The sequence below is a fragment of the Rhincodon typus genome, unplaced genomic scaffold (assembly GCF_021869965.1).
Source record: "Rhincodon typus isolate 14 unplaced genomic scaffold, sRhiTyp1.1 hic_rhity00004498, whole genome shotgun sequence".
NCBI lineage: Eukaryota > Metazoa > Chordata > Chondrichthyes > Orectolobiformes > Rhincodontidae > Rhincodon > Rhincodon typus.
The window spans coordinates 1-12,861 of record NW_025970136.1 but is presented as its reverse complement, the minus strand read 5'-3'; the positions used below and the strand labels follow the sequence as shown (position 1 = coordinate 12,861).

General features: G+C 44.5%; 1 protein-coding gene across 1 annotated transcript; it reads left to right on the top strand.

Moving 5' to 3' along the window:
- The first annotated feature begins 23 nt into the window (after positions 1 to 23).
- On the top strand, positions 24 to 10,035 carry LOC109922480 (nucleoprotein TPR-like). Its single transcript, XM_020522528.2, has 2 exons — positions 24 to 665; positions 9,039 to 10,035. Exons 1-2 carry the CDS (start codon positions 206 to 208, stop codon positions 9,518 to 9,520), a joined length of 942 nt encoding a protein of 313 aa, XP_020378117.2. The 5' UTR covers positions 24 to 205; the 3' UTR covers positions 9,521 to 10,035.
- The last annotated feature ends 2,826 nt before the right edge of the window (positions 10,036 to 12,861 follow it).

Genomic DNA, 12,861 nt, shown 5'->3' with positions numbered 1-12,861 from the left:
ACACTCCTCCCAGAGCCCAGTATAAGAGCAGCTCCACCACATCCTGCTCTGTCACTCATTGCTTGAGCTGTTGGCTTTCAGAACGAGACAGAGAGAAATTTCGTTCACTTCTCACCAGTTAACAGCCCGTCAAGACCCTGCTGGAGCTCTGCACAGTGCCCACTGACATCTTCACTCACGCTCTATACCAGCCACAACCATAGAAATGGACAAGAACAATTTCAAGAAGCGAGTCTTACCGCATTATTTAGACACATTAACATCAGTCGTGACTCTCGCTGATATTGTCATTCGTGCTTGTGACAAAACTCTCAGTGACACAGAGGAGAGAAGATTCAGATCTGAGGTGGAATTGGCTCACACAGAAATTCAGAACTCAGTGCGAAAATGCAAAGAGATCAGAGATGGTGTGGATCACAAGATCGAAGATATGGCATCAGAGAATCCGGAGACTGAAATAGTAAGCTTGAGAAAGCACTTGGAGGATGTGAACAAGCAATTAATAGCAGTGAAAAATGAGAAAGACAAGACCAGAGATGAACTTCATCATTCCCAAACTCAATTATTGCACACGACAGAAACTCAGGACAGAGCTAATGCGAAGAAAGCAGAGAAAGAAACTGTTCGTAACATAGGCTATGGTCTGCTCATCATCCCCTTCATTGGTAAGTTCACAGATCATTCCGTACAAATCCTTCCCTTTCACTAGCTCCCTCCAGTTCATGTGACGAGTCCCACTGTGTGGGTAATGATCTCGCTCCTCATTCTCTGACACAGTCTCTTTGGAAGCTTTTGTGAGGAACAATCTAGAGTCAGCGAACTCACAAACTCCCATCAGTCTCAAATTTTGAAGGTTCTGACTACTATTACTATTCAGGTAACTGCGGAGAGTCATTCAGAGGGAAAAGTGAACATGCAGCGAGGGAGGAATAATAATGGGTGGGGGTAAGTTACTGAGAGAGAGAGTGTGATTGGTCTCAAAGGGAGTGAGAGTGACTGACTGACTGACCAGTCACTGAGGGAGTGAGTGCGAAATAGGTTACTGAGGGAGTAAGAGTGACCGGTCACTCAGGGAGTGAGAGTGAGAACGGTTAAGGAGGGAGTCAGAGTGAGTTGGGAACAAAGGCTGATATTTTGTGTGGACCTGGAGGTTAGTTGTTTTGAATGTCTCTGATGTTCTTTCAGCTGATTCTATCCTCAAGTTGGTCACTATCTGTCTGCATTTGAGTCTGTGCAGCTGAATTAACAATGTGCTCACAGATACCTCACACTGAACATGGGGCAACACCAATCGGAAATAAACTCAGCTTCTGAGAACAGGAACTTGACAAATAGAATGTGGAATTATGCAGTAAAGGGTAGGGCCCTCGGTCATGTCATCGAACAGAGAGACCTAGCAATTCAGGTACATAATTCTTTGGAAGTTCCATCAGAGGCAGACAGGCTGGTTAAGAAGGTCTTTAGCATGCTTGCCTCCATTGCGTATACCATTGACTATAGGAGTTGTGACATCCTGTTGAGGTTGTGCAGGGCCTCTTTTGGAGAACTGTGTGGACAGTGGGAGTCTTTTTCCTCGGCTGGTGATGGCTAGCACGAGGGGACATAGCTTTAAATTGAGGGGTGATAGATATAGGACAGATGTCAGAGATAGGTTCTTTACTCAGAGAGTAGTAAGGGCGTGGACTGCCCTGCCTGCAAAAGTAGTAGACTTGCCAACTTTAAGGGCATTTAATGGTCATTGGATAAACATATGGATGATAATGGAATAGTTTAGGTTAGATGGGCTTCAGATTGGTTTCACAGGTCAGCGCAACATCGAGGGCCGAAGGGCCTGTACTGCGCTGTAATGTTCTATGTTCTATGTTCTATGTGTGCAGTTCTGGTCACCCTGTTATAGAAAGGATATTATTAAACTGGAGAGGGTTCAGAAAAGATTCACCTGGGTGCCAAGAATGGAGGGTTTGAGTTATAAGGATAGGCTGGGACTTTTTTTTCTCTTAAGCGTAGGAGCTTCAGCGCTGATATAGATAGATATTATAAAATCCTAAAATGAACAATAAAAGTCTTTGCCTCAAGGTAGGGGAGTCTAAAACTGGAGGGCACAGGTTTAAGTCGAGAAGAAAAAGATTGAAAAAAGGACCTGAGGGGCAACTTTTTCACATGAAGAGTGGCTCATGTGTGGAATGAATTGCCAGAAGAAATGGTAGATGTAAGTACAGTTGCAACATTTAAAAGGGTGCAACAGAAAAATGCGAGGTGATGCATTTTGGAGGATCAAATTTAAGTGTGAATTGTACTGTAAACGGCAGAACTCATAGGAACATTAACATACAGATGGATCTGGGCATGCAGGTCCACGGTTCCCTAAAAGTGGCAACACAGGTGGCCAAAGTGATTAAGAAGGCATATGGCATTCTTGCCTTCATTGGTCAGGGCATGGAGTACAAGAGTTGGCAAACCATGTTGCAGCTATATAAAACCCATGTTAGGCTGCATTTGGAGTATTGTGTGCAGTTTTGGTTACCGCATTACCAGAAGGATGTGGAAGCTTTGGAGAGAGTGCAGAGAAGGTTCACCAGGATGTTGCCCAGTCTTGAGGGCAGTGGCTATGAGGAAAGGTTACAACGACTAGGATTATTTTCACTGGAAAGACAGAGGCTGAAAGGACACCTGATAAAGGTCTACAAAATTACGAGAGGCATAAATGAGGTGGATAGTCAGAGGCTTTTTCCCAGGGTTGAAGTTTCAATTACAACGGGGCACAGGTTCAAGGTGAGGGGGGGAAAAGTTTAAAGGAGATGTACGAGGAAAATTTTTCACGCAGAGAGTGGCAGGAGCCTGGAATGCACTGCCAGAGGAGGTGGTGGAAGCAGGCACATTGGTGACATTTAAGAGACTTCTGGATGGTTACATGAATAGGGAGGGAATAGAGGGATATGGACCATACAAGGGCAGAAGGTTTGTATTTCAGTTTAGTCGGGGCATGATGATTGGCACAGGCTTGGAGGGCCAAAGGGCCTGTTCCTGTGACGTACTTCTCTTTTGTTCCTTGTTCTTTTGACATTTGGATAGGTACATGAATAGGAAAGGTTTGGAGGGATATGGGCCAAAGGCAGGCAGGTGGGACTAGTTTAGTTAGGGAACATGGTTGGCATGGACTAGTTGGACCAAAGGGTCTATTTCCGTGCTGTATGACTCTGTAACTCTAAATGTGGCAACATGAACGGCTGAAGGATGAATCATTAGACATATTTCCTGTGTGCTATGGGCCAGTTAGCTGGGTCTGGAGTCCTGAAGCCCCAATGCAGAAACACAAGCCCCAATGCAGAAGAGCTTCAGATATGTCTGAGTGCAGAAATACAGGCCAGGAAAGGGGTAGAAACACAATCCATGTACACAGGCCTTAGAAAGAAACATAGGCTTAAATAACTCCACAGAGGCTGGTATCCCGTCACCAAGTCACCCTTTATTTACACGTGGCGAGTCCTTAACACTAATCTGGCTTCCTCAGAGCCAGCTCTCAGAGTGTCAGACTGTCTGACACTCCTCATTTTATCTGCCAGGGCTGAATAAACCAGATGAACAGTCGCAGTCAGGGAACTTATGTTCTATGAGGTTTATCTGGCTGATCTTGTTACAATCACTACATCCCTCTCCCAATGAGTGTGAAGACATGGGCCGGTCCTTTTCCTTACAGCACCTCCTGGGTTGTTTTAGCACCGGGTCAGCTTCTCCAGCTCTGAGTTGGATACAGCCAGTATCTAACATAAAGGAGCTCGCCTCTTGTGCCCAGAGTGCCTATGGAGAAATTCACTCTCTTCTTCTGGCACAAAGGTGTTGATGCAGTGAGATCCACTATGTCTATCTCAGATTCAGAGTCTCTTCAATGCTTGGAGAGAGAGAACCATGGACTCTAAAAAGCCTTTCCAACTGTTCCAGCTGTTCCGAGGAGCCAGGCACAATTAGAACCCCCACCATCTTCGAGTTTGCAGCTTTCATATGGTCCACCTGCTTGTTCAGGGCTGTCTCACCTAGCCAGACTTTATACGTCATGGGACCCGACCTTGAGTCAAGCAAGCCTCTTATCCAGGGCCGTTCGCATGGTTCCTACTGTAGAGTTTGTCCCCTGTAATAAACTGACACCATCACTTGGCTGGTGGTCGACACTGGCATTGCTGCTGCTTTTTCACCCTCCTCCTTCACCCACCACAATCCCCTCCCCCCACACCCCCCAGGTCCAGAAAGACCAGGTTTAACCTGGTGCAGAGTCTTTCCCCAATTAGCAACTCTGCTGGAGCTATCCCTGTACTTGCATCAGGGGTGGTCCTATAATCAAATAGGACCTGGGACAGTTTCGTATCTAGTGAAGCTGTAGGCTGTTTCTTTAAGTTACCTCCAAAGTTTGGACTGCTCGTTCTGCCAGACCATTGGACAATAGATGGTATGGAGCTGTCCTTCTCTGTTGAATCCCATTCAACTTTAGGAAATACTCAAATTTCTTGCTGGCAAACAATGTCCTGTTATCTGTAACCAACACATCCGGGGGTCCATGCATTACAAAAGATGCTCACAGTTTTTCTATCGTTGTTCCCATGTTTGACAAATGAACTCCATGCATGTTCAGCCACTTTGAGTTGGTCATCTACAATGACTAAGAACATTGAGCCCATGAAGGGACCTGCGTAGTCAATGTGTAACCGAGTCCAGGGTTTACATAGTCATTCCCGTGAATGTAGGGGAGCAGCTGGCAGTAATTTTAGTCCTTGTTGACACTCTGGGCACTGCCCCACCAATGCAGCTATGTCAGCATCAAATCCTGGCCACCAGACAGAACCTCTCACTGGCATGTTCATTTTGGACATGCCTAGATGATCTTGGCGGAGTTCATCCAGTTCCTCATTGTGACCTTTGCTCGGCACAATCACTCTTGCTCTCCAATAATAATATGCCTGGTGATCTGGTCTCTCCGGGTCTAAAAAGGTTTCAATTTTGGTTGCGACATCCCTTTGGTTTCCCCCATCACCACCAGCTGTTTCAGTTTTGCAAGGACTGGAGCTTTCTGTGACCAAATTCTGATATTGTCAGCTGTGACTGGAAGTGTGTGCAGAAAATGTAAAACTATTACGGACTCTTCCAGTAGCGGTACCACTGGTGGTGTATCTGCCAGCGGGAGGCAGCTCAATGCATCTGCATTTGCTACTTGGCCTCCTGGATGGTGTTCCAAACTGTATTAATATGCACTTAATATTACAGCCCACTGCTGAATCCAGCCTGAAGCTATCAGCGGCACTGCCTTGTCATCTTTCAGTAGACCTAGAAGGGGTTTGTGGTCCCTTATTATTACAAATATCCATCCGTAAAAGTACTGGTGGAACTTCCTGACTCCAAATGTGACAACCAAGCCTTCTTTTTCTATCTGGGCTGTACATTAGCCAAAGTCCTGGGTGCAAACTTTATTGGGCGTTCCTCGCCATTGGGCCACCTATGAGTTAATACTAACCCATTGCCGGATGGGGAGGCATCGCATGGCAATACCAGATCTGACTTGGGATCATAGTGTACCAACACCTTCGGGGATGATAGCTGTTTCTTCATTTCCATGAAAGATATGGCTTGGCTACACGGCCATTTCCAAGGCTGACCCCTTTTTAAAAGTTGATGCAAAGGTGCCAGAATGGAGGCCAGGTTACGTATGAACTTTCTGTATTAATTCACCAGCTCAAGGAAAGACCAAAGCTCCGGAACAGATGTGGGAGTCGGGGCGCCTTGGATTACCCTTACTTTAACTTCCAATGGTTGTAACCCAGACTTATCAATTCTGTAGCCCAAGTAGAGCCCTTCAGATGCCTGGAACATACATTTTTCCCTTCTAAGACATATGCCCACCTGGGAGAAACATCTAATGATTATGTCTAAGTTCTCTAAATGCTCTTTATTGGTCTTCCTTGTTATTAACATATCTTCCAGATAAATGGTGACCTGGGGTAGACCTTATAAAATGTTCTCCATCATCCACTGAAAAATGGCACAGACTGGTGATACCCCAAAAGACAGTCTTATATTCTGGTACAAACCCTTATGGGTAATACCTGTTGCATATTTCTTGGAATCTTTACCTGACTGCAATTGCAAGTACACGTGGCTCATGTTTGGGAAGGACAGAGCCTGTTCCCACCACCCCTGCCAGCTTTGTGTATAAATCCTCTATGCAAGGGATTGGGTATCTATCCTGCTGCGAAAAGTGATTTATCATTTGTTTAAAATCCCCACAAAGACAAACCAACCCATCGGGCTTCATTATCGGTACGACCGGTATTGCCCATTCCGCAAACTGGACTGGTTTGATTATTCCTTCACTTTCTAGCCTCCTGATTTCCACCTCTACTTTTGGCACTGGGTGGGTCTTGCAGAATCCTGGAATTGCTTCCTGGTCAACATGTAAAGGAGCCTTGGCTCATTTGATAGTCCCTCAACTTTCCTGAAAAACTGCTGAGTATTTAACTAAGACTTCATTCAGGCAGCTATTTTCTGATCGAAAAATATTGAGCTAATCAAGGTGAATCAATCATTCTCAACCAATTCCACCCCATCAAGCTTGGGCCTGAGCCTTATAATACAATCAGTGGTAACTGAACCAGCTGCTTCTTGTAAGAGACTGGAACTGAAGTTGTGCCCTTAACCTGTAAAGGCTGCCTGGTATAGGTTCTCAGTCTAGACAAGGTCTTATGCAAATATAAGTGTTGGAGTCCAGAGCGAATTTTGTGAAGTCTGGTTCTGTAATCACTGATACAGCCACAACCAATATCAACCTCCATTAGAACCGGGTGACCATTTAATCAGACGTTTATTTTTATTGGTTCTGATTTGGATGTTGCTGAGCAATTTAACTGTTCCAAACCAGATGTAGGTGGACTTCCCAGGGCGTGCACTCTCCTGGATACCGGCCTATGAGTTCTCTTACTTAATTTAGGTCTAGTTAGACTTCTTTACCATCTCAAGTCCACATTCCAGCAGCTACTACAATGGCTTGCTGGCCTGGATTCTGAAGAAACTTTTAACCATTTGGCTGAAGCTTGGCTTTGTTTTGGGATTTTGCTGTGGGCTAACTGTTAGGGAGGGAATGTTGATCGAAACCCTCTGATAATTAGACTGAAACACAAGCCCCAATGTGTTGTAAGATAACAAGGTGTAGAACTGGATGAACACAGCAGGCCAAGCAGCATCAAAGGAGCAGGAAAGCTGACGTTTTGGGTCTAGACCTATACCATTTTAACCCCAATGTGTTGTGATGGGAGTGGGGTTTCCCCTTTAATAATTACCCCTGAAACACCCAGAGAAGCTCAGCTTTCCCCTCATAACCTGTTAAATTAATGGTTAAAGGAAAGGAAATCCCTGATCAACTCTATAAATAACAAATAACAATTTATTTATTTATCTTAACCATGAGCAAATTAACAGATTTACCAACAAACCAAACAATTGCCCTCTGACTACTAACTATTCCCTAACTGAACTAAATTCTACTGGAATGCTGTTCAAATACACACAAGTCCCACTTATATAAACCCAATTAATAAGACAACAATAAATTACAACTTAATCTCTCCAAGTTCGCACAGAATTAGTCTTCCGGAATGCTCCATCTTCTCTGTTGATCATCAGTCAGGAACGTCTTCTCTTTCTATGGTTTTCTCTGTAATTTCTTCTGTGAGGACTTTGAACTAAAAATGCCGTGGCAGCTTTGATGGTGCTTTTTAAAGAGCTTAATGATTTTGTGTGAAAACCAGATTTATGCCTCAGGTGGCAGATTTGCTTTTGCTTCAGATGGCAGTTTGCTCTCTGCTGATTTTCCAAATGCCCTGTTTTTTTTATACCCTTGAAGACCCATCCATTTCTTACTCCAGGATTGGTCCCAGGTTGTCAACACCAGCAGATTTAAATTCAATTGGCTTTCAGTATCTAGGGCTTGGCTTAAATTAATTGGCTAAATTCAAAAACCTGTTTTCTTCGTAAAAATGTTGCTTTGCCTGCTAACAATATAATCCTTCGATGTACATTTCAATTGATGAACCGTCTGCAATCTACAGCTGCTTACAGACACATTTTTCTCTATAAATCTCCAAGCTTAGAAAAGCACTCTGTCTTTAAAAGGAACCACACATTTTTTCCTCCCTTAATATTTTCACAAATACATTCTAGCTTCCTGCCTTCCAATTCATGACTATTCTACACAACTTCATAACAGTTTGGTTGAGGCTTGGCTTTGTTTTGGGGTTTTGCTGTGAGCTGACCTGGAGTCCCTCTGGTCAGGATGTATTCTGAGTGAGTCTATGCAATTGCTTTCACTCGACTGGTGTTCCAGTGGCAGGTTTTAGTATCTGGTGCCTCAGGGAAAATTAAGCTTCTTATGACCAAAAAAGCTGTGGGTCCACAGCTGTCAGGACAATTAGCTATTGCTTTTCATCTGCCCCAATGTAATTTGCCCAGAAAAATGAATACGTTGTTTGCATACACTGGGCCCAGTCTTTGATGACAGGGTCAAACGAGCCAAGCTTCCCAAACAAAAGCATGCCGCCAGAAATGCTTACCCAAATTCAAAGATTACTCATGCAAACGAGCTTCTTCAGTAATGTGGTTTACTCTCATCACCAGTGAAATAACACCACAGAGGCTGGTATCCATCACAAAGTTGTCCTTTACTTACCCATAGAAAATCCTTGACACTGATCTAGTTTCCTCAGAGCCAGCTCTGAGTGTCAGACTGTCTGACACACCTCAAAAAACAAAGTTGCTGGAAAAGCTCAGCAGGTCTGGCAGCATCTGTGAAGAGAAAATCAGAGTTAACGTTCCAGGTCGCATGACCCTTCCTCTGAAATGCCTGTTTTTATCTGTCAGTCAAGGCTCCTTAATTGGATCAGATTAACAGCCCCAATCAGGGGACTCGTATTCCAAAGATCCATGTGGCTGACCTCAGTAAAATCACTTCATAGACCCTTCATTCACTCTGCACAGTGTAACATACATTCATTCTCTTGTAGGAATCCCAATGGTTCTCAGCACTTCCAAGGAAATCAAGCGTTGGGAGGACATCATCAAAATTACAACAGAAACCAAGGGAGATTTGGAGAAGGAACGTGATGAGGAGAAGTGCAAACTAGAAAAGTGTTACGAAAAGATAAAGGATCTGAAAGAAAAGCGAGTGGAATATGAGAGTCAGTGGGAGAAGGAGACAGTAGAATTGAAGAGAAAGAAAGAAGAGCTCTTCGATGCACAGAGAAAGGTGAAGGATATTCTGTATTACCTCAATAAGCTCCAGGGTGCACTGGAGCAGTTACAAGAACAGAGCACTGAGGAGGCCTTCTATGGGATAGAAGGGATCAAAGACCTTCTCCAGGCACTCTTCAACACCATCCAAAAGGAGAGTTTCGATAAGGAATTGCTGTGTGATTCCCGAATTGACAGAAAGCTCCATGAACTAGAGGAGAAAATCCCAGAGTTTAACAGGATTTATGCGCAATAGAGAAATACAGAAAGGGGAATGGGAATATGGCAGGGACAGACTCACCGTTTAGGGCTTCCTGTTTCTGGAAGAATTTCCGCACTAAAAACAGAAAATGTGAGAGAAATTCAGCAGGTTTAGCAGTGTGTGTGGCGGGCGGGGGGAAGACAGTGTTAATGTTTCTTCTTAAAACATTAACTCTGTTTCTTTCTCCATTTCTGCTGCTCGACTTGCTGAGTTTCTCCAGCACTTTGTGTTTTTATTGTAGATCTTCAGCATCTGCGGTATTCAGTTTTTGTTTCATGTAACTCCCCCTGCCCAGTGTAAATCCTGGATTCCTTCTGCTTCCTAACACAATCCCTGCTTGGTCTGATTCTCTGTGTTTGCTGTTCACACCTTGCAATAGAGTCAAATACGTTTCACTGAGTACGGCCCCTCAGTCCCAGCTGCGACTGAATCATCAGCTGGAGTGGGCAAGAGTAACTATTCAAACTTTAAATACAAGAAATAAAATTATTCAAATTGTTTTAGATTTCTCCCTTTTCCACTTCTTGTTGTGTTTTACCAAGTTATTCAATTTTTAAAAGTCTCAAAGCAGAAAGGTAAACGGGGTTAATGGTGACCAGGACCACAAAGGCTTGTAGAACACATACAATTCTACAGTGACAATTCCCACATCAGGCTGATTTGACTGAATCCACAGCAGAATGCCTTCTAAGAGAATTCAAGTCAAGGCAAAAACTTTCAGATCAGGAAATGCTTAATAAGACCATATGAAACAGGAGCAGGAGCAAGCAGTTTGGCCCCTCAAGTCTGCTCTGCCATTCAATAGGCTCATGAATGATCCAATATTCCTCACATCCACTTTCCTGCCCTTTTCCCCATCACCCTAGATTCCCTGACTGATCAAGAATCTATCGACCTCAGCCTTAAATATACAAAAGGACTGCCGCGAGTTCTCTGTGGGAAGGAGTTACAAAGACTCTCAACTCTCTGAGAGAAGAAATTCCCCCTCATCTCTGCCTTAAATTGGAGCCCCTTTATTCTGAGACTGTGCCTCTGGACCGAGACGCTCCCATGAGGGGAAACATTTTCTCTGCTTTTACCCCTGTCAAGCTGCTTAGCTTTGGCTGTCTTAGGATAATTATATTTTTTAATTCCAGCCAACGTTTGTTGTTCAGCCTCAATTTCCCTCCAATAGTGTGGATGGCTGGGACATTTGAGAGGCATTTAAGAGTCAATCACGTTGTTGCGGCCCTGAAATTACATGTAGGCTAGACCAGTTAAGAACATCAGATTTCCCCCCGAAAAGGGCATTACTGAACCAGATGGGTTTTTACAACAGTCAATGCACGCTCTCACGATCATCATCCCGGAGATGAGCTTTCAATTCCAGGTTTCCTGATGACTGGGGAATCCAGAACCTGGGGTCACAGTAAAAGGATACAGGGTAGTCCATTTTGGACTGAGATGAGAAATGTCTTGACACAGAGAGTGGGGAGCCTGTGAAAATCACTGTCACAGAAGGTGGTTGAGACAAAAACATTGAATGTTGTCATGAAGGAGTTAAATATCATTCTTAGGGAAAAAAGGACCAAAGGTTGTGGGGAGAAAATGATTGGATGATCAGCCATGATCATCTTAAAAGACAGAACAGGCTCAAAGGGCTGAATGGCCTACTCCTGCTGCTATTTTCTATGTCATTCATTAAGTTGAAATGGCACCAACAGCTCTGGCAGGATTTGATCCCATGACCCACAGCATATCCTTCTTCAAGTGGTATGATCTTCCCACTAAGTCTGCTGGTTGCTGATGGTCATAGTTTGGGCTCTATTTTCTCTTGAGGTCTTCTTTAAATCTTTGCATTGATCATCTCTTCAGCATCTCATTGTTATCCTCATCAGCTGTACAGCCCATTGTTAACTATTCCCTGCAGAATATGACGCCAGGTTTAATAAGCCTTCATGTGATTGAGGCAAAAGTCCCTCATCCATGGATATGTTTCTAAGATGACCTTTACATTACAACTGGAATCTTACTCAGTTCAGTGAAGTTTCATTTTAGTTGGGTTTCATGGAGGATTTCTCTCCATGAGGGCTGAGTGGGTTTTCTGCCACACCCTCCTCAAATTCACCTCACGAACCACGAGCCTCTAAGATGCTGCACTAGTCCTATTCTCCCCCTGGTTATGCACAAGTGTTCTCACCACCTGCTGTGGTACACCAAGCTGCCTGGCCAATACCAGCTGTGCACCCGGTAAAGCATTGATAGTCTGAAAATGCCCTTCGCCATGTATGCTGTGGGATAGCAGCCACAAACCAACACACCTCAGGGTACACATGACACACAATATAAATCATAGGAGAACAAGTAGGTCATTCAGCCCATTGAATGTGCTCTGCCATTCAATGGGATCATGGTTGACCCGATCATCCTCAATTCTACTTGCCTGTCTTTTCCTCATAACTCTTGACTTCCTCATTTAATTAAAAATCTGTCAATCTCAGCCTTAAATAAACTCAATGACCCAGCCTTGACATCACTCTGTGGTAAAGAATTCCACAGATTCACTCCCCTCAGGGAAAAAAATTCCTCTTCCTCTCTATCTGAGATGAATGATCCCTTATTCTGAGAATCCAGACTCTGGTTCTAGACTCTCCAATTCTAGCAGCACCCAGACCCGGTGCTCACGATGACAGCTCACATGTACATTGTTGGAATACCATTCTCCGAGTGAACTCAACTGCTTTGTGATTACGATGCTCACAGTGTGACATGCCATAGTCTGTCAAGTCCTGCACCTAGGGCCACCTAGCCAACTGCCCAGAGTGCCGCACTGACTTCGTCACAGGGAAACGAGGTAAAGTGATGTGACCTGAAATAAACGCTGCCAATAACAGCCGATAGATATCAATCCAAGGGGGGACAACAGAGAGATCCTACACTGTGATTGGATGGCCACCTATGGCCTGAGTAATACTTTTCTCTTATGCACAGACCAAGAGGTTCATGCAACTTCTGGAACTTGACGTTCCATCTTACGGTTGGCATTGGCGTCACGGTCGGTGTGTGCAGACCCTCAGAATGACCGCAACCACCCACTCCTTCAGGTCATAGGTCATGCTCCAGCTCCTGGCATTGTTCTGTGACAGAGTCCTAGGGCAACACTCAGCCTGTGGAGACACCGTCTCCCTCTCCAGAGCAAATGGCATCGAGCACAAAGTCCTCTCGCCTCCTGAGGAGGCCCTTAAGCTGCCAGCTGCCCATGTGGAGGCTACTCTGCTCCTCCAGTTTGCTCCCACCTCAGTCCCTCCATCACTTCTTGACACCCTTATTGTATATCAGCAACAGCAAGGTTACCC